Source organism: Pholis gunnellus (genome assembly GCF_910591455.1).
Source record: "Pholis gunnellus genome assembly, chromosome: 2".
Lineage (NCBI taxonomy): Eukaryota > Metazoa > Chordata > Actinopteri > Perciformes > Pholidae > Pholis > Pholis gunnellus.
In genome coordinates, this window is record NC_136536.1 from 8,145,146 (window position 1) to 8,167,650 (window position 22,505).

Here is a 22,505-nt window from a genome sequence, read left to right on the forward strand (position 1 = left end):
ATCAACCGACAATTAGTCTCGACCCTAACTCCGTTACTTTCTCACATACAGTGAATGATTATCACAGCAGCAGCATGTTTCAACTAAACTGTGTCGTGTCTCAACTGGTCAGCAGCACGGAGGCTTTCTAAACGAGTGTCTCGGTGTGGTTTATCTCTGCAGGTTTTCCCCCCCCTGTGTGACTCATCTGCTCTCCTAGTTAATGAAGGCGCATCATGCTCAGACATACCAGACACACTAAACCAAGTCTGATGACAAAATGACTGGGCGCCAAGGCAACAACAACAACAGCAACAACAACAGGAGGAGGAAAACACAGGTTTTGGGTTATTGAATGTGGGAGGATGAGACGATGAAGTAATAACGGAAGAAAAAAACAGCCCAACTGCCGCCTCTGGAAACTATTCTTTTAAAAAAAGCAGATCTATATGCATTCAAGTCAAAGTTTAGCTTTTTTCAATTTGACCCTAATTGAGTCGACAAGAGACCTGACCCAAATCGATTTGGCCCCCACAACAGACTTCCTACAGGCAAAATAAAGCGCCCCGGGGTGCTCACATGAATGTCAGTTGTTTCAAGCTATTGTCATTCAGATTTGACCAAAACAGTCGAGTATACAGTTTGTCCCAGATTCACAGCAAAATTTCAATTTCTATGTGTGAAATGCAGTGGGGTACTTCAGTAAAGAACATGTACACAAGTACTGCACTTAAGCACAGAGGTACTTGTCGTTTAGTTGAGTATTTCCATTGTATGCAACGTCCTACATCTCAGCCAAATATTGTTCTTTTTACCACATTTATCTGACAGCTTTGGTTACTTTACTAAGCCAGGTATCACCAGATGTGTTGGTTTTGAATGTTTTTGATAAACTGAAGGATTAAGTGTTCCCTATACGAGTTGAGAAATCCTCACACTTCTTAAGCTAAATACACTTTTTTAAAACCCTCTTGGATCAGCATGAAAACGCATCGTCACAAAGCCGAACACAGGGCTGTCGAGAAGTTGACTTTTTAGGTACGTGGTTCTCACAAAACAAAGACGCTACAAACGCATTATGACCTTATAGAATATGTTGCATTCCTGTAGATTAAACTACCCAACAGTATATGACTGGAGTTATAATTAGCACTGACACAATGACTACTTTTACTTTTCATACTTAAAGGACATTTAGCTGATACTACTTATATACTTTTACTTAAGTTTTGAATGCAGGGTAGAGGAGTATTTCCACAGTGTGGATCGGAATACTTCTGAATGCTGAAATGAGAGACGGTGAGCTCCGCTTTCAAACAAATAGACAGTGATAAATACAATATGGACAATGAGGGGAAACCCCAAAGACAAAACACAGCACAGGTCATAAAGACTGAACCACATCAAAGGTAAAAAAAAAAAAACACGACAGACGCTGAGCTTCACATCAAAAATCACCCAGATCAAACGAGCTCGTGTCCAGTCAGGATTTATCCTCTTATTACTGAACACATGTGGCCGTCCTGCCCAGTCTGTCCTCATTGCCAGGCTTCTAATCTCTGTCCACCTAGTGGCTGGGAGACAGAGACAACCTGCACGGGAGCGTCACTGCGTGTCAACATATCCATTCAAACCAGTTTTAATGGATATGTTAACAGTCAGGTGCTCAAATGTACAATGAGGCGTTGTTTTACTTGATGTAATCTTTCTTCCTGTCACTACAAGATCTCACAATGTGCCAACAAAGTAAGAGATGAAGAACAAACCAAGTACATGGACTCAAAAACTGTACTTATGTGCAAAACTGACGTACTTGTACTACAACTTTTTACTTCTACTCCCCTACCTTTCAGAGTTAGATATTGTACTCTTTATTACTTCATTAAAGTAAGGAGTTTGTTCACAAAGAAAGCCATTGTGTCGAGCAAAACACTGTCCGCTGTAAAGATTGTCTAAAGTCTGTGGCAAACTAGAGCAGCAGCACGATTGATTTCTTGCAGCCGCATCTCAAACAGAGGCACGAGTGGCAGTGTGTGGCACGAGACGGCGGCCTAAAACACCTCCTTTATTGTACATTAAGCAGGATCATGTTCTCGTAGTTTCGCATTTGTGAGAAGAAGAATGCGAGAGCAAATGAAAACGCTGTAAGACCCGCCTGCTGGTTTCCCATCAGATACAACAGCAACAGAGGGAGGCTTATGTATGAGAAGAGGACAATGCGTTGACGTTGCACACACACACATGATGTGAATGGAACAATGCACAGTCGCTGTACTCTGTCTACACCACATCTCTCCGTCTCTACGACACAACATGCAACATTAAGGGATAAAATACATTTTTTTCAAGAGGCATCGAAGTTACTCTGTTTGTTTTTAAGAAAAGAAAATAATTATAATTTAAATGTGTAAATAGCATTTGATTTTATGTTTAGGCCACATTGCCCAGCCCTAGCTTCATGTGCATCAAGATCTATTCCCCAAGTCTGTTTCTATAGCATGTTGCTTTCACCAACACAGCAACTTTTCAAGTGTGTTAACACTCTGGAAACAGAGATGAATTACTACAGCAAGCAGCAACTATTTCAATGTTCATTGAGGCGTCTAAGTATTGTTTTAAGACGGGGTTTAGAAAAAAAAGTGAATCTATCCTTTGCTCACCAAATGGAGGAATCGGTCTAGTTGTCACCAGCACAGCACAGAAACGGTTAACCAATGAATGAAGGACAGTCAGGGGATCGTCATACCTCAGCTGTGTCAGACGTTAACGCACACAGACATCTGTATGGCATGAATGGGACATTGAGGGACCGGCTTCCCTTCTAAGAGGGTCAAAGGCTGAACAGGCCGACATGACCTGAATGAGAGCCGGTCACATGGTCCCCTGGAGCTAACACAAGGGAAATGAGGATAACTCTCAACATAAAAGCCTTATTGTCACCTCCCTCCGACGTCCACTTTCCCCTCAAGTGAGGATTTTCCCCAACTCAGAAAACTCAACGCTAATGTGGACATAAAGAGAGTAAAGTGTGTCTTAATGGAGGGAAACTTGCCTGGAAACTAAGTGGAAAGAACTGGACTGGACCAACACATGGTACCGATTTGAAATTCAATGCAAACAACATGTAAAGCAGGACGTCGCGCATCTTTTTTTTTTTTAAAACATGCAGTTTCTCCTGTCATGATAATGTAAGATGACAACAAGGAAGTGCCTTCACGAACCTCCGAAAAAACAAAGAACAAAATCATCAAAACTAAAAAGACCGGATCTGGAACGATTAGCTGATAGACTGAAAATGAACATTCATCTTTAAGCCAAACATTCTCTGGTTCTGGCTTGTCAAAGTAAAGGACTTGATGCTTTTCTATTTAACAACCCTAAACTGAATACATTTTACTGTAAGACAACAAGTGATTTACACATTGGGCTCTGGGAAATGATAATGGTTCATTTCTAAAGAGTAGACACTTTGCTGATTGATTGATCAGTCAATCAATAGAAAAAGGCAACTATCTTGATAATAGATTAATAGTTTGTCATTTTTCGAGCAAACAAATACTAAATATTACCAAGTTCAAAGAAACAAAGTGATTGGAAGACGGACATTTTTCTTGACTATTACTTGACTAAACAAACAATTGAGAAGATTAATCAGCAGACAGGCCATGTAAAAATACAGAAACCAACGATCCGGTAGCAGATGGTCAACGGTTGTTTGTGGTCACGGCGGCTGAAGCGAACGAAATATCTGGGAAGTTCTGAATTAGAGTTGTAAATCAGACTCGAGGGGCACAAACCTCCATTGAGGGACCGACAGTTTAACGGGCACTGATGGCCGCGGCTCCGCGAGAGGATGGAGAGCTAATCCACCGACAAGAAATGTGACACTCGGGCCTCGGCGAGGAGATGTGCAGGGTTTAAAGCCGGGGCCGTAAACACCCCGGCGGTGTCGGTGGAGGCCTCTTGTGTTAATTTGCATGAAGCCTCGGCTCAGTCGGACCTCATTAGGAAGTCAGGAGTTGAAGCCGGCGAGCCATCGGTGGCTTTGTGAGCTATGTTAGCTGCTTGTGCCACGCCAGGAGAAATGACCTTCACATGTAGAGCTTAAACGATTAAATCGATCAAGACGAAATGAATTGGCAGCTATTTCGATTCTCAAGTCAAGTCTTAAATAAAAACATCAGAAAACAATCGCTGGTTGCAGCCTCTTAAAAATAGATATTCACAGGATGTCTTTGCCTTCTCTGATATCGAGGTGAATACCTTCAGGTTTTGGACGGTATCTTAGACACAACAAGCCGTTTAAATAGGCCTGTAAGATAGGACAGCACTTTATTTAACCCCAGATCCCTAAATTATTGTGCAGCAGGTGCAGAACAAAGAGTGCATCAATAAAAGGAGCAAATACAAAATATACTCAAAGCCGTAGAAGCGTAGCACCCACCCTCTGGTTCCCCTTCAGGTGATCACTGTTAGCTCGGTCAGGTGTGCCGTAGTTTTGTACCGTTAGCACCGTTAGCTACAAGCTGTCAGCTCAGGGGACGCCATGTTGAGGGCCGCAGAGAGGCAATCGAAATGCTCCCAATCTCGTATCTTGCACCTTTTACCAATTAATTAAGACAATTATTCAGATGAATCGATTGTGAAAATAATCATTGGCTGCAGCCTTATTCTCAACTTTCACTCCAGAGCTACAGTGATCTTTAGAACCCCGTCACATGTAAAAAAAGATTTAAAGCACGCTCTCTAGTTCACTTCTGCAATCATAAAAGCCCGGTAATGAAAACCATTTGTCGTGGCCTCTATTAAAAAGCAGGTTTCATACCACCGTAAATACTCCACACGTCCCCCCGACAACCAGACTACGAGCTGTGTAACCAGACTGACATCTTGTCCAGCTGCACACTACATTTCCATGAGAGTCAGCAAACGTCTTTAATACCAGATTCCTCGGCGAGTCATATTCGCACCAAGCTGCTGAACCCTGACATGCCTGGAAAATATGTGGAGGTTGAACAAGGCACGCTGGTGCGGAGGCCAGACAAGTTAATCCAGGTCATCCCGTCCAGCTCTATAGAGCTGCTATAGCAGCTCACTGTACATTTCTGGTACCATGACGCTGACTCACTGTTATCACCACGGTAACTGTAGTAGATTAACATGGCAACCTATTCTGCGAGGATCAAAACGTGTCAAATCAGCCCGACTACTGGCCAATCAGCTCACCGGAGGGCTGTCACGGCTCCTGTGTTCGTATTAACCAGTCACGGTACGGTGGTCGTGCGTGAGCGACATGTGATGATTGGCATGTGAAGTCAGTCACACCATGGCGAGTGCAAATTAAACGCTGGAGCTTCCTGGTCAGCTACAACAGCAACGGGGGAGAGACAGAGACACAGAGACACAGACAGACAGACAGAGACCGGTGTATAAGACGAGGACGGAGTGTCGCCGTTGCAGGGACGTGAATGGAAACACATCAAACAAGCTAACGCACAGTCACCCAGATGTCCGATCATCGAGGTGACGATGGATGAATGTTTGGGTACTTTCAGTGTTTTAATATCGCCATCGTGGAGCTTATTGAAACACTCACAATGCACAAGTCATATTTTTATTATACTACGTATTTTGCATATTGAACTTTATAGCATTAGAGGTGTTGTTCGGTTTTAAAGCCTATTGTGACATGTCGTGTTTGCGCCATTTCTGTACAGCGTGATACAGTGTTATTAATAAGTGTTTGAAATGCTCCTTACTTTTATGAAAATAGTTTACCAAAGTTGCCAGTCGACTAAATGCTACTTCAGATCCAAGCATGAGGATTGTGTCTGTCTTTGACTCTTTACTACTGTCTGCTCAAAATAAAGGAAAAGAAAACGTATCCTTTAAGCATTTGTTCTTGTTTCTGCTATATTTAACTCTCTCAGAACCGTGACTCCAACACCGTGGTTTGAACCAGAGACTTCTATGCAGCGTTACATATAGCTCACTGGGGTGAAAACATTAAAGAGCTGCAGAAACATACAGCACCAGGTTTCCACTGTCTGTTTAAAACAGAGTAAAAAGCATAATATTTGCCTCTGAATTGTATTGAAGTAGAAGTGTGATGTAGCACAAAAATACATCACAGTACAAAACTGTACTTAAGTCCTGTTCTTGATTTAATGTAAATAGTTACGTTCCACCACCGACTACTCCATTCATGAGCAGGATTAATAAACCCAACTATCCAAAATCACAAATCCCTGAAGCCAGGTGAGCTAGACAGCCGGACCAGGTTGAACTTTATGACAGACCAGATAAAAAGAAGGTCTATGAGGAGCGTGAGCGGCTGGGCGATGGGCAGTGTCTCCACATCTGGCCACCAGCCGCAGCGGCTCAAAGTCAAGGAGTCGGCACACTCATCATCCACATCCTTTTCCCAAGGTCTGGCCAAGGGGAAGACCTATTTATGGTACAGAATCCAAGATAATATGGGGGGTTTATATATGGAGATCCTTATTCAGGCCTCCAAACAATCTACTCGCCATCACACCGGCAAACACGACCTACATGGGAGGGTCGCCGATGTTTCTCAAGGCGTATAGGTTGGCGCTGTGAAACAGGAAGCTCGCGAGGATTTAAAAACACTGAAGCAGCAGCAGTTCACTGAAGCACCTTGTGGGAGAGGGTTTAGGGATTGAAGGGGTGGGGGGGGGGAGGGGCTGCATAAAGCTCCTCCATAACCAATTTATTTTAAGACAAATGAAAATAAACTGCAGGGGTACACAAAGGAACACTGTTGATATACAAGGCAGCCTGCCTATAAACAAAATACCTCCCACTGCCGCTGTTATTCTTTATCTGCACAGTGTTAATCCAAGTTATCACGGGTCATAAATCTCAGCGTGGAATATAATAGGTTGTGCGGTCATAAAAGACTGAATAAAATGATGGCTTCTTAATCCTTTTTCAGTCCAAACAGGACGTGGCGGGGACCCGGTTTGCTTGACTTGATTAAAGCTAAATTCCGAGCCATATTTTCTTTGGCCAGACTGATGAATTGAATGTTTGTTGCAGCTGCAGCAGCTAAAGCAGTGTTTTGCCAACTTCAATGTTTGTATGACCACAGATTCCTCTGTAGGGTGGGCTTTGAATAAGTGTGAGCTCTTTGCTCTCTCTCTCTCGTATATTATGAGCATTCCTTAAGCATTTTTCAGTTAATGTGAAGATGGAGAAGACAAGTCCTGCGCTTTTGAGTTGTTCCGACTTCTTCTGCCGATATTCTGCATTGCAAATAATCACGATAAGACTCGTGCGGAGGTGGCTCGCCTCGGAGGAGACAATGCAGGAGGAGATAATATCCCTTTGATGTGAACATCTGCATTGTGTAAACAGTGCTGATGCTGAAGCTGAGCCCTCCGTCAGTCCTCTCTCCTGCTGTGAGCTCTGCTGTATCGCGCCGACTCAGCGGGGTAATTAATGAATATTTTGCGATGCTAATGCAGACTCCAGAAGTGCCTTTGGTGTATAACCATGGTAACTACAGTACCTACAAGCATCAGACAGCGGAGTGATTAAACTCATAGCTGATAAGGTCTCAGCCCCAGCCTGGCCTATCTTCAAAGCATGGTCGTTTATACAGATGGGGGGGGGGAGATGGTGATACTGAAGAGATAGGCCGACTGCAGGAGGCTCTGACCCGTCTGCACGCCCCGACCAGGCTTCAAACTGACTAAATGACTGTCCCGTTGCTCTTCCCTCCCTGTAAAACTGCTGAACTACGACCTAATAAAGTGATATTTCACAGACGGACTGACCTTGACAGTCTGTAAGGTCCTTTGCTCCATAAAACTCACATTTCTTTGCCTCAGGTTGCACGACTAGTCTAATACCTAGGGAACAATTTTGATCATTGATTTTCAAGCAAATATAGCAACAAAAAAAGGACTGCTCGACTTTACACTACTAGTTTGATACAAGACAAGAGTCTATGAAATGGTCATAACAAGTTCCCAGAGTAATGTGTGATGTCTGTTGATCAACCAACTGAATAATCAATTAATTGTTTCAGCTCTAAATTGCTGTAAGAGTGAGAAGATGAGAATCTTTTTATTGAAAAATGCCTTAAATGATGAATCAACTATCAAAGTAGATCAACTATGACTATGACTGGCTTCATGAATTAACAGAGGTGAAGAAGAATCTGCTTGTTGTGGTGCTTCCTCATTTCACTTCCTCTGCGAGTCCTCTCGTTTGTCATCAGGCTCGTTCATCGATAACCTGCTTAAATCACCTGTATAATTATGATCAAGACCTGGACACATCGTTTCAACTGTATCATGTTTCGTGGACTGCGACGCCTATTAAATAACCAAAACCAGTTTACAGGACCAACGGCCAAATTAAACACTTACTCCATGCCACGTTTCCCCTCTCTAATAAAGTCTGAACACCGTCTGTGGCTGCAACAAGATGTGGGACACAAAGGCGTGCAGAACATCTGTGAACAACTAGAGGCGAACAGAGCGAGCAAGCACTTATACTGCCCATTACACTTGAATAAGTCACTGGCTCGGCTCTTCATGATGTAATGCGGCGCAGCTTGGATATGCAATCTCAAAAGTTGCACTGGGACAGAGCCTCTCGCAAAAACTTCAATCAAGTTCAAACACGGAGCAAACGGTCCATAAATGCGATGCAGCGAGCGGGAGAGCGGAACCACATTTGTCTTTCCTCGGGGACAAAAGAACGTCCACAGTGCCAGTGGGTCCTTGTGTTCTTGATGACATATTGTTTCGAATGTGACACGTTAATTCTTTAGTCCTCCCCAGCCTCCCAAAAAAAAAGAAGAAGCAATAAAGCAATAAGTCCACTTAATCAACAGAGTAAACTTTGAATTCACGCTGCAGTATTTCTGTCCTTGTGGTTGATTTGAAATGTCTCCCTCCTCCACTCCAGAAAGGCGTTTTGCTTATTCTTTCTTCACTTGGATGTTTAACCTTCACTGTGCAGGATTAGGTTTGGTGCCAGAAGACTGTTTTCACATTCATCTGCTGGAGGAGGGAGGTTCACCTTAAATCTAAGTGTAACACGTGTTCGAACAAGATGATTTTGTGACATTACAGCCAACCAAGTAGACCAAACTATTAATTTAGTTGGCTGTTTGACCGGCAGTAGGCTCTTAAAGCTCTGAATACATTTATTTATGTTATATTATATATATGATTATGCTGGGTGTGCCCCCGTTTGAGATTTAGATACAGCTACACGGCTGATTACAGCCAATCGTGATCTAATATCCAACTCACGCAGGTGTATGTGACGTAGAAACTTCTCAGTGAAGTAGGAGACATCTCGTGTCCAGCAGTTCAACTCAAATGAGAAATGTGATTCTGGATTATTTTAAAGACGAGGAAAGAGTAGATGTCATTTGAAGAATTTATAAAAGCTGCTGATTGAACTTTTTTGTGGAAAAACAGACATAAATTATTAGTATATGTTTTGGGAACTCCACAGATTTTACACATTTTAAATGTCTGCTTACTTGAGGAGAACTACTAAGGTTACAGAGGCTTCAAATTGCCTCAAGTGATGTCACTTGAGGAACCGTTTGTTTGGGGTTTAATAATACGAATTTGATACGAAAACAAAAATCTGTGTGTGTGTGTGCAGTTAGAAAGACGTGAGCTACGTCTGTAGCACGCTCCTCATCTTTGCAGCAAGCTAAAGGCTACATTAGCGGCTATTAGCATTTTTTTGCCTTTATATGATAGGACAGATTGATAGACAGTAAGGAGATGAGCTACCTGGGCGCACCAAGCAGCTACTAGCATAGCACACCCAAACCTCAGACTAAACTGTCAGCATTTGAGTTGCATTTTGGGTAATGTAGGTGGAAGGTTTTGACAAAGAAACAAGCAAAGCAAACCCTATCATTTCCTTTTTTCAGGAAACAAGTCCATCACTTTGTTCCAATCATGAGGTCACTGTTTTAATGTGTCTTTGTGCCATGAAGTCCACCAGGATTTCTTACATTATATGCTGTATTTGTCTGCAATGGCCAAAAACAACAAACTCCAACATTACATCAACATACAATTTGGAAAAGGCACGATGGATACGTCATTTTTGCAAAGATTCATCGAGCATTTCATAGGAGATCTTCAGTGAAACTTAAATATTTTACGGCCTGAACGCCGGCCAGAGTTCAAACAATCGTTCTATTCTCATTTCTTTTGACCTAAAGTTTGGTCTTTGTTCAGAAGACGATGAGACAATCATGAGCTTGTATCTGGCCTAAAACCAACAGACACAGATCATTAAGCGTGGATGTTTTTTCTCCTTCAAAAGGACTCTGGAATAGCAACACAGCAACATTTTAGATGTCTTAATTCTTGTTTAAGCTCAGAAAATGCCTTACAATTTATTAAGATTGCCGGCACATTTTTATGGCCGATAAAATCCCTAGCAATGTGAAAACAAACAAGAACCAATCCACTCCTCGTGACTAGAATGCCATTCAGAAAATGTGGTATCACCTTTACTGAATAGCAGCATTGTTAAAGTATGATCCAGCAACACGTGTTCACTGCCAATTCTGCTCCAAGTAAGTTTGTGTCCTGGCAAACATGGGCACCAATCCAGTCCATTACTTTGAGGGGAGCACCCCCAATAAAGCTTAAACTATTCATCAATTATTTTTCAAACAAAAAGGCCAAACATTCCCACGTTAAAGCTTCTTAGTTAGTGAGGATTTACTGCTTTTCTTTGTGTTCTATGATCGTTAAGTTTGGTCAGACAAAACAAGCAATTTGAGGAAGTGACCTTTGGTCTTTAGAAACTGTGACAACCTGTTTTCTAATGACAATAGGGATTAGTTGTAATCCATGTATTAGTTTGGCGCTACGCACACCAAACTCCATCCACCTGTTTTGATGCAAATATTTTAATGTGCATTAAAAAAAAAAACCTGAGTGAGAGTGGAGAAAGTACGACCAAAACTCAGTCAAATTAATTGTGACATATGAAGCATGTGACTTAAACATCCTTTGAAACCACTAAAAATAACAGCTGACGTTAACATCCGATCTGTGTCGACCGACGAGACTATAACGTTCCCTTAAACCAATACATGAAACAAACATAAAGATAAAGGCCACACGTATGTGTCGTTTTCCACCACTTGAGATTCGACTGGCGCTCTTCTAATTACGTCGTGTCATGTAACAGTACACTGGATGGAAACATGCCTTCATTTGCATTATCTTTTGCCAAATTCGCTGGAAAGATTTGGATGGAAATCTGTCTAAGGACTGTTTTCACTTCCTTTTCCTCTCACTGTCTGGTGTTTACAGATCAAGCCCAAACAAGACTACAGTTTTGAGGCTGATATTGATTTGGAAGTTTAAAAAAATCTCGTAACAGCATCTTAATACAGATCCCTTGGATTTGTTTTGTTTTGTTTTAACTGTGACTAAGATACATACTGAGTGGAACATCTTGTAATGTAAACATCTCTGGTGTACAAAATATGTAATGGTATCTATTTAGCTACCAACATAATACACAGACTGATATATATATATATATATATATATATATATTCAATAATTCAACAAAGCAGATACATAAAATACAAAAAATGCATTTGTTTTAATCTACGAATACGTAAATATTGTCCCTTTCCTAGACGAGTTCCACTTCACCGAAAGTCCTTTTCTCAGTTTTGTGTAATGCAAGTTGTAAGTTGCATATAATTAGATCTCATTAGTTGAGATGTCACAAAATCCTGCTTAAACTTGCCCCCTTTTAAAAACATCCTGCAAGTATCAAACTGTGCACAAACATCACTCTGCACACACAGTGAAGCTCAAACATCCGTGTGATGCAAATATATGCACATTTCTGAGTGGAGAGGAACTTTAAACCAGCTGGTAAAAATAGACTGACATCCCTGCAGACTAGTGATAAGGCAGACATTGATCAATGTGTTAACTTCACATTCTATAAAGCAGGGTGGGCTATCCTCCACTACACCCCCTGCTGCAGACATATTCACACCTTAATTCATTCATTATCTGGTTGAATATGTACCACTGTCACTGGGTTTTATTTCCATCATTCATATAAATGCTTCTCTTCATCGTCATTGTGAGAAGAACAAATAGATATACCGTTAGGATGTCAGTTCCTCTTTCCATGTTCCCCTTTAAGGTCTCACCCCTTAAAACGAGGCCAGAACTGCGACGGGGCTGCTTTAAGATAGCATGTGCATGCAACTGAACAAAAAAACCTACTTCGGCTCAGAAAAAATGATTTTTTTTCTGTCTGGGACAGGCCCTCCAAAAAGAAAAACCAAACCCCGCACCGACATGCGTCCCCCTCCGACACGTTCATGTCGTTACGCCCTTGCGTTTCTCCCACAAACGGACAAAAACCCCGTTGGAAAACACCGGGGCGTCCAACGGTAAAGAAAGATACCCACACGTTTAGCTTGAGGCTGCAGCCGTTCAGACCGTCGCTTCACCGGTACTGTTAAATCAATGAAAAGCATGCCAAGAGCCTCTGTCGGTATTCCAACAATTCTCTCGACCAAGCGGACACGAAACAGCATTTTCCTGGCTTTTTTTAAAACTCACCTCATTTGGTTGGAAACTGTCGAAGACGACGCTGCCTCTCCGGGATTAATAAAATACAGAAATATACTAGTTTTTGTTTTTAAAACGGGTCTATCTTGTGCTCATTTGTGAAGCGTCCTCCACTGCAGCAGCAGCCGCTTTCTAATCTCTGCCTCGGCGTTCAGTGTTTTGGGTTGAGAAAAAGTGATGTCATTGCATGAAATTGCATTACCCGCCCCAATTTTTTTTCTTTTTTTTTTGGGAGGCTGTCCCCGTGCTGCCAAACATAACTTCAATATACTTTTTTAAAAAGGCATTGGCATACTTTCAATATATTCATATTACTGAACTGAATCTGTATACTCCGTGTGTGTAATTGTGTTGTAAGCCAATCAAATAGTGCATTGTTAGTATTTTGGGTGTGCTACCCTATCACATTTGTTCATGCTCATTGGGTTTTGGGTCAAGCGCTCCAACGTGAATCCCTTTGTTGAACCACAACCTTTAACTTAATGCACTTTAAATACCATCTGGAGATCATTAAGTTCAACAAATGTATCAACTTGTTTATTTGTGGATGCAATATGAGTGTCCTACTTTTATTTAAAACAGATGGAGTACAATTTAAGGCAATTGAAAAAAACATCCACATGCTGATAAGTGAAATAAATAAATGTATTGTCTAGTAAACTATTAGACTATTTACATATTCTGTAAATGGAGCCGCAGTGGTTTTTCATCTATAGGAGCATCAACTGCAGCAGACTCGATGTCTTGGAGTGAATCATCAGTGGCGTCTTCTTTTTCACCTCCCTCAACCTCTGACACCACCTAGGTGGAAGAACAGGAAGTTGGGAGGACGGTGGTACATTTACTGCTCTGCTGTTGTGACTAAAATAAGGTGTAATTTCCAGCCAAAGAATGCTCTGCTTACGTGTGTTGATGTCATGGTTTAAATTCCTACGTGTGTGTGTGTGTGTGTGTGTGTGTGTGTGTGTCTGCGATGGAGTACAAGAATGTGGAGACACAACAAAAATGATTTGTTTCTTTACTTTACTTGCTTCACTGGTTTGTTTTTGTAACATCTTGCTTCTAAGCATGTTCAGATGATGGTTGAGAGGAGTGTGGTGAAATCGTTTGGTCATCAGTTAAAAGCAGCGGTCCTACATCACACCGAGAGTGGAGTCCGGCTGATTTGTAAAGCTTCTTCTGAACCATCTTAACATTCACTGAACAGTGGATGGAAAGCTGCATACATTTGCATGGAAACCTGGCTGCTCAAGACAGGCTGCCTCACAATGTGATGGCTGCTACAACCAAAGGCTACAAACCAATCAATGTGCTGCAACAACAGACAGGACCACATACTCTGTCCAGTATTTAGATGTTTAGCAGGATTCTATGAATTCAAATAAAGATTTCTGTTTAGATTTCAGTCAGCCAGATGTTCGACAGCTGGTTCAGAGGACGGGGAATTGAGGTTAAAGAGTAAACCGACGCTTTAATTCCCAGTAAGACCAGGGGATAAAGAGCACAACCAGAAATGTCTTAATAGTATTTTAATCTTAGTCTTATTTTGCAGTGAGAGGTTCTGTTTTACAGTTTTATTATGAAATAGTTCTTTTTACCTGGAGTTTTATTTAATATGTTATGTTTTGGTCAATCAGCATTGGTTGATAAAGAAGGAAACACTGTAATTTTCATGTTTTTTGGGGATGAAGAAACTTAAAACCTGTAAATAAATGTAACAAAAGAATGTGGAGGATTTATACTTTTAGTCAACAGTAGAGAGAAGTCATTAAAAAAAAAGGTCAGACTTGAACCAGGGATATTCAGTTCATAGTCAGTGCCTTGAACCTCTGAGCAAACAAGATAATCACATCAAACTATCTCAATCCATATTCCCCTCTTTCACTCTCCTCTTTTAGAGGTTTTTTGATGCACTACAGCCAAAGCTGGTTGATCATTTTCCAAACATTAGTGACGCAAGCAGAGAAATTTCATTAACAAATAGTTTGAGTTGACCGATGAGGAGATCCCTGCCTAACATGCTCCCAATGTACAAGATGAGGGACAGAAAACACAGCGCCGACTGTTTAAAAAGTATATTCCAAAGTTTATATGAAGCCAATATGTGTGTATATCTTTTTAGTATGAAAGTCCTGGCAAAGATTGTGACCAATATTTTTATTGGAGCCATACATTACATACAATGAACAGTGTATGGACACAATCCTTCAAAAGAAAGACTCAAGATGGCCCCGACTGAGAGTTAACCTGATCATGCATGATGGCATCCACGTCTCTTTCCGAGAGCTCCTGTCCCGAGGCGTCCAGGTCTGGGTCTTCTCCAGTCAGGATGTCCATCGGGCCCTCTGCAATGGCTCTGATGGTCTGGTCCTCCAGGGCCAGGGCCGTGTCAAACTGTAGGGGGGACGGAGGACCCTGCATACCGTCCCCTTCCACATCCAGGTCCTGTACAATAGGATGAAATCTAAAGCTTAACATAACACTTGTAGGAGCCATTTGAAGTTGTATGTATAGATGTTTTTATTTAGGTTTACACCTCCGACCACCAGGCGGAGCGTCCTCGGTTTGGGATAATTAGATCAACGCAATCAGCTTCAGGTGTTGCTGCTTTGTAAGCATGCAGTTTTTGAGCTTGTGATCCAGCATTATTTTATGCCCAATTTTGTAGTCATGCTTTTTTTTTTAGAAAACATTGTACAATAATAAAACAGCAAGTTGTGAGCTGCAGAGATTTGTGATCATCAGGACATCACAACTCAATCTGACCATAACAGCCCCTCAGTGGCTCGTCCCGGGTTGTAAACAGTCACTACACTTAGAAAGTAATTTGCTTCTTCTAAAAAAGGTGCCGGTAGTAGTATTTCAAGGGTGTAGCAACTTTTTCCCTGATATGTTTTTGCGTTTTTATGGATCTGGGCTGGTTCACACCGACTTTATACAAACAAAGCAAGAGCTTAAGTCCATCCATCAATCTATATATCAACAATTTACAATCATTTTGAATTCTCGCCAAAAAAAAAAAAAAAAAAGCAATTCCACAATCACACAGAGGACCAGGTCGGGTTGTTCAGTTACGCCGGAAACACACCAAGCGAAGTGCGGCTCGCCGCACTGTTTCTGCTGCCGGGAGGCGTGTTCACGCGCTTCAGGCAGGAAACCTTTGTAACACAGCTCGACATGTCACAGGAGTCGGTTTACGGGTATTTTCTGGCTGCAATTTGCCAACAAAAGTCAAACTATCCAGAACTTTTAGTTTGGCCGCACTGCACTGCAGAATCAAACTGTTGTAGCTTGCACAGTTTGGAGCAGCAGCCACAGCTTTCCATAGACATCGCACTGCAGCAGGCCACACTTTAACCACCGCTTGGTGCATCTTCGGCTTCAGGGTGTTTTCAAAGCTACGTAATCAGACGCTAGTTCGTTTTTGGCCTCTTTGTTCACTTTTAGAAGTGGCCTCAATCCGGTCACAAACAAATGTCTCAGTTCTTTTGTTGTGGGAACGTGGTTCTGATTCAACTTCATGGCGTACTCTGCAAGTTTGAGCTAAACAGCTCCTGTAGTGTGTCGAGGTCTGAGCCGGGCAAGCAACTAAGTATTGCCTTCTTGAGATTTGACAAAAACAGGACAACACTATCCAGCACGGACTACGGAGGAAAACGCACCAGAAGCTGTTGCAGTAGTTGTGAAAGCACCCGAACACACCAGCAATCTTTCCTATCAATAAGTGTGGCACTCACATTTTTAATACAATGCATACAGATTAGAGGACAGTGGTATGTCATGTCTACGTACATCACTGAACTCTAGGGGGAGGCTCTCTGTGGGCTGAAGCTCGGCCGCACTCAGATACATGTCTCTGGTTGCAGTGGTGATCTGCTCCTGTGGGGGAGGCTCCTGCTCGGGCTGGTACATGGGGGGAGGCAGGGTGAGGTGAAGCGGGCAGCGAGGATCATCGGACTGTCCCATGTGCACGGGGCATTCACATGGGACGTCTTTCAGGCCCGGGCACATTTTGAAAAGCACCTGATTGCCGTCCTGGAAGATGTCTAAGTGTCTGGGTGTCAAGGACAATGATGCACGATGTCCACACACGCATTCAAAAGAAAGAACTGCTCCTATCTTAGAAAGGTTAAACTAAATTCTGGCCTGTGGTTTTGATTAATGGGACATTTTAACCTCACAAGTTAGTATAATAAGTATTATTGCAAGTACTAAAATCATTCCAATGAGTACAATCTTCTATACAGCGCCACCTAACGATTATTTTTTTAAGCGATTATTCTTTTCGAGATTAGTCAATGTATTTTAATGAGTAATTTAGTGATTATTACAAAGTTTCTCTTTTTAATAGTGTATTAGTATAAGAAATATTTAAAAAACTAATTTGTCAGATTCCTGGTCAGAAAAACACTGGCGCTCAAATTCAAAAGGATTGCTGCGACACACTGATTCATTTAATTACTGCATGTCGCCACACACCTGTCCCTAAACTGCTGAATCACTAATTGTACCTAAATACTTGACTTAAAACATAAAATGACTGTAAAAACAGTCACAGACTAAAATGTTCAGAGTTTTGTAACTCATGAAACGCGAGTATAAACAAAGCTTCAGTTTAGTTTCTCACTCATACATTGCTGTTAAATTAAACACAAAATATGGAATGGCCAAATAGCAACGTCAGATGACGCATGGTGTAACTAATACTATCCCATAAAACAGCTCCACATGTTGATAATCCTAATATATCGTGCTTTGGTGGGGACAGAAAGGTACGGGACACGGTGCCGTCTTGGCAAAGCGCTCCAGGATGCTTTCGCTTTGTGCGTAGCAGTTGTACTGCTGTGATAAGCCTTTTCTAATTTGCAGACTTTAGAGAGTCATGGAAATGTTCTTTTTGGGGTTAAAGCTTGTTCTCCAGGGGAACGCATGCTCTGACCGAATGCAGCCACCAATATATTTTAGTCATCTATGACACCAATTATGTCAACGCATCGCTCCAGCTCTATCGCAAAAGGCTTCACTGTGTTGCCCGAGTGGCTTTGTACAACTTTTTTTCCCCAACTAAAATGACAATTAGAAGCACACAAAGTTAAGTACTTGCAATATAAACTATTTTCTTGCTGTTAGCAGAGAAAAATCTAGAAGGTAAATCTTGTTGAAAATATGAGACGCATGAGACTACCGTCAATGATTTGGGGTAAAAAGGAAGGCAGGTTGGGATGGGATTTTGTTACTTCCAACTGAAAAGATTAGTCCCTTTATAACTCTGGGAAAAATCAACAGACCACAGGAAGGAGTTTATGTAGGCACTCTTTGAAACCAGCAGCTAATGCAAGCTGCTGGTCTTGATCGAGGCCATGGTGAGGACGGCTCAATGAGCCACCTCAGGGTTAGTCAGCTCAGAGTTCAGGGTTTATTAAACCTGCTTTCTGAAACAGGTCGCAGGTTTTTTTATATGTAAACAGATCACACCATGTTCCAGACACATAATGAAAACATCGTTGAGGATACGTGAGACGCAGTGACGGGTCATGGGCAGGCAGGGGTTGGTACATCGCGTTCCCTCCTCAAAGGAGATGCACTTCTCGTGCAAGGTTCTTGAGTGTGGCTACAACGGAGTAAAGAGTCATAGAAAGTCAAAACACAATCTAGAATTTCCTTTATAACTATAATCACCCTTTAAAAAAAAATCCTGAATGCCACAGAATTGTTAGAAATGCCTATAAAAATTAGGTGGAATTCCAGTTTGCTACACTCAAATATGTAAAGCATAATGTCAAACACAAAAGTGTGTATTATCTCCCCCATTCCCTGAATCTACATTATTGAGGATACAACTGTTCTGCTACATTTAAAACATAAAAGCTCTTATTGACATTTTAAAAAGCAGGACATGTTTAATCAATCAAAACATCCCTTTATGCTGAACATCCTAGATGTTTTTGGTGGACTCTGTTCTCTTCAGAAAGGGCCTCTGCACCAAATTACAAAGATACTGTTTGCTAAATGAGTATAGGGCTAGCTATCCATCCATCCATCCATCCATCCATCCATCCATCCATCCATCCATCCATCACACATGTACACTAGGATGGCCGCGGAAATTTTAGACATGATATCTTGAAACCTGTACAGAGAAACTTGGAACTATTTTCAAGGCTAGATACCATCAGGTGAAGTGACCCGTAAACATTAGTTTGAAGGCTTCCTAGTTTCACTACTACTGCGACGTCATACCTGAGAAGCTCCTTCTGTCACAGCCTGCCTCCTCTCCCTGAGCTGCCGGTGCAGCAGGGCTTCCACGCCGTACCGACGACGGTATCGGCGCAGCGCTTTGAGCTTCTTCAGGTTCTCCCTCTCCTTCATCGACAGACCTTCAGGCCCTGTCAGCAGACTGCTCCCTGACGGCAAGGTAAACAAGTACAGATGACGCTCTGGGCTGCGAGTTTGTAAACATGAAAGGGTGTGGGGGTAAAAAAAATGTAGTTAGTAATCCATTAGTCGTATATTTACCTAGAGTTTCATGCTCCACTTTGCGGTTGTGCAGGTATCTGCGCTTTTTCTCTTTCAGCAGGTGCTGCAGGCGTTTGAACTGGTCGATGTAGAGGGACTGGAGCCGGATGAGTTTCTCTCGGGTGATGAGTGCCACTTCCTCTGCTGTGTACACCCCTGCATGTCTGCGATTTACAAAAGGAAAAAAGAAAAATATATTTACCGGAGAAGGGCTCATATCACCCTTTATTCAACTCTTCCAACAACCTCCAACCAGTCCGACTACACAATCTTGGATTAATTAAGGCTAAATCAAGACATTCTACAAAATTATAATCATACCCTATACTGTATCTGTAATTAGTATACAAGAAATCTACATAGTTTTATACAAACAGGAAATTATACAATAGGTGTGCCTTCCAAGAGAATTGAGATTTTAGAAAGTCGCTGCTAATTAAAACTCACAAAGAGAAAGAAAAATGTGTTAGAGTATAATCAATACTTTTTTTGTTTTGGACATCTAAGCAAACTTCCAAAAGTTAGATTTACACTACAATCTAAATCCAATCAAATTAAAATGATTCGACGCATCGCTCCAGCTCTATAGCAAAAGGCCTCACTGTGTTGCCCGAGTGGCTTTGTACAACTTTTCCCCAACTAAAATGACAATTAGAAGCACACAAAGTTGAGTACTTGCAATATAAACTATTTTCTTGTTGTTAGCAGAGAAAAATCTAGAATGTAAATCTTGTTGAAAATATGAGACTCATGAGACTACCGTCAATGATTTTAGGTAAAAAGGAAGGCAGGTTGAGATGGGATTTTGTTCCTTCCAACTGAAAAGATTAGTCCCTTTATAACTCTGGGAAAAATCAACAGACCACAGGAAGGAGTTTATGTAGGCACTCTTTGAAACCAGCAGCTAATGCAAGCTGCTGGTCTTGATCGAGGCCATGGTGAGGACGGCTCAATGAGCCACCTCAGGGTTAGTCAGCTCAGAGTTCAGGGTTTATTAAACCTGCTTTCTGAAACAGGGCGCAGGTTTTTTTAATATGTAAACAGATCACAATATGTTCCAGACACATAATGAAAACATCGTTGATACGTGAGACGCAGTGACGGGTCATGGGCAGGCAGGGGTTGGTACATCGCGTTCCTTCCTCAAAGGAGATGATGCACTTCTCAAATTAAAATGAGTTTAGATTAAAAACTTACTTCAGAGGATCCTCGTGATCACTGTCAACGCTGTCTGCCTCACTGTCGGGGTCTCCTCTCCACGTCTGGTCTAGAACCAACGGACCCTGCTCCTCCTCACTCAGACTGTCCTCATCTGTCCAGAGCAGGTGAAGTTAAACATTAAAATCATATTTACGCATGTTAACATAAACTGCAAAAGAACTAAGCACATAAATTCACCACTAACATAATACAGAGGAAATGTCAACGCACATGAGATTAACTTGTGTCAACAATTGACAAAGTCTAAACAAGACCTTGTACCTAGAATACGGCTCGCTTCAGAGCGACCTCCGTCAGTGCTATGAGTATCTGCACGGTTGTATCCACTAAGCTGAGACAACAGCGACTCTGGGGACGGACCAGAAGACGCCTTTCTCATCTGAGCACGGATGGCCATGGCATTCCTGCGAGCATGCTCTGCACAGAACGTCACTCTAAACAATAGAAAGAGTCATTGGAGAAGAAATGTCAGTAAGTGTCTAACATACAGAGACTTGCAGTTCATAATAAAGCTGAGGTGTAACTTGTTTCAAATCAAATTTTTACTTTCTTACCCATCTTTCCTCTCGACTTTAGGTGCAGCATTGGGGCAGCGCTTGCCGTTCTTGGAGGAGACATAGCTGCACTGCTTGTACGGGGCGTTCTTATCCTCCAAAATGTGTTTGATGCAGAACTCCAGGCCGTCTAGGCGGGGCTGAGAGCACGGCCGCTGGGTAAAGGAGCATGCCTGGGGCTCCTGGGAACGAGCCGTCTGGGTCACTCGGTTTCGACTCGAAGGCAAAACATGGATTCGTATTCTGTTCATTGCAAGCCTGCTAAAAAATTACGAGTTGAAACAATTAGTTAATTGAAAAAAATAGCAAACACTCATTCTGGCTTCTCAAATGTATGATCTTCCCATTTTGTTTTCCTCTGTCTTGTAAACTGAATATCTTTGTAATGTCAGTCAGAGAAAACAAAAAACTGAAAATATCACCAGTAGTGCTGGTAAAAATATCATTGTACTGATATCAAATCAATATTATATTGATATCCAATCGATATTATATTGATATTTTGACTTGAGACTAGATATTGTTATAGATTTTGGATATTGTAATATGACGCAGGTGTTGTCTTTTCCTGGTTTTAAAAGGCTGAACTACATTAAAGTGAACTTACCAGACTGTATTTATAAAAAATCTCATTGTGAAAATAATTTGTTTAAAAGACATAGTCAACCTTACAATATTGTCGCAATATCGATGGATGTAGTTGGTAAAAAAAATAGTGATGTTTAATTTTTTCCATATTCAACCCTTATCATCGGACATCTTTTGTAATTTTCAGACAAAAAGATTGCGTTGCACTGACTACACTGATCATATGCAAAACTGTCCAAAAATATCCCATTTATTTCCCTAATCTTTGGCCTTTATGGTATTAAACTAAAAAATATAGCCAACCAAAATAGATTTTCTACCATTGGTCAGACAAAACAACACATTTTATGACATTCATCTTGTCATATAATAACAGTAGACGTCAGACCAACTACATATTGCAAATAATGTATTGCCTAATAATATATTGCATATGGATTATTTAAAGTTAAACCTTTCGTCATAAATTGTGTCCAGGGGTCAGAGTAAAGCAAACAGAATTGACACGTTATCGTATCAATATTCACTGAAAACAACCAAAGTTTATCGAATTTAAATTCCAATTTAAGTTATTCTTTATTTAAAATAATGTCTAAGAAGACTCACGTTAGTCACCATAACTTTGTAAGTTAATATAAATTATTAACAAGAATTAGTCATTAACTATCAAAACCATTGAACCCGTACCAACGTAAGACGTAACAGTTACTGCGTCAGGCTTTCAGTTATGGCGCGGCCATCTTTGTTTAGCAGTTGCTAACATTAGCCAACCGCTACTTTCCACAATTTACACCTAGGAAGGGAGTTTTGCTGAACAATGGCGACAGACGGCCATCCGTCTCGATATCAACAAGAAGCGTCGGTGCCAGAAAATGAATATCTCTGCATGTATTGTTTATAACTGCTTACCTTTGTCACAAAGGTCCGAGCAGGTTCAACTTGCTTCCGAGGCACACCACATAGGTTTCCCAGCAATCCTCAATAACTGCCACAGCCACTGCAAGCTCAATATGAG

General features: G+C 41.5%; 2 protein-coding genes across 3 annotated transcripts in view; both read right to left on the reverse strand.

The window, feature by feature from the left end:
- Positions 1–12,722, reverse strand: part of nckap5l (NCK-associated protein 5-like) — a 36,408-nt gene extending 23,686 nt beyond the window's left edge. The window contains exon 1 of the mRNA XM_079183059.1: positions 12,603–12,722. The gene's annotated coding sequence lies outside the window, so the exon portion shown is untranslated. The remainder of the gene's footprint in view (positions 1–12,602) is intronic.
- Positions 12,723–14,715: 1,993 nt separating this feature from the next.
- kansl2 (KAT8 regulatory NSL complex subunit 2) lies at positions 14,716–22,477 on the reverse strand. Of its 2 annotated transcripts, none has more exons than XM_079180170.1 (9): positions 22,400–22,477; positions 20,903–21,163; positions 20,610–20,782; positions 20,325–20,439; positions 19,128–19,291; positions 18,852–19,015; positions 18,126–18,222; positions 16,404–16,657; positions 14,716–15,056 (listed from the first exon to the last, which is right to left on the reverse strand). In XM_079180170.1, the coding sequence occupies exons 2-9, from the start codon at positions 21,151–21,153 to the stop codon at positions 14,832–14,834; spliced, it is 1,443 nt and encodes a 480-aa protein (XP_079036296.1). In that variant the 5' UTR covers positions 21,154–21,163; positions 22,400–22,477; the 3' UTR covers positions 14,716–14,831. The 2 variants fall into 2 exon arrangements, with proteins under 2 accessions (XP_079036296.1, XP_079036297.1); XM_079180171.1 differs by having other exon boundaries at positions 20,903–21,160; positions 22,400–22,468.
- Between the last annotated feature and the right edge of the window lie 28 nt (positions 22,478–22,505).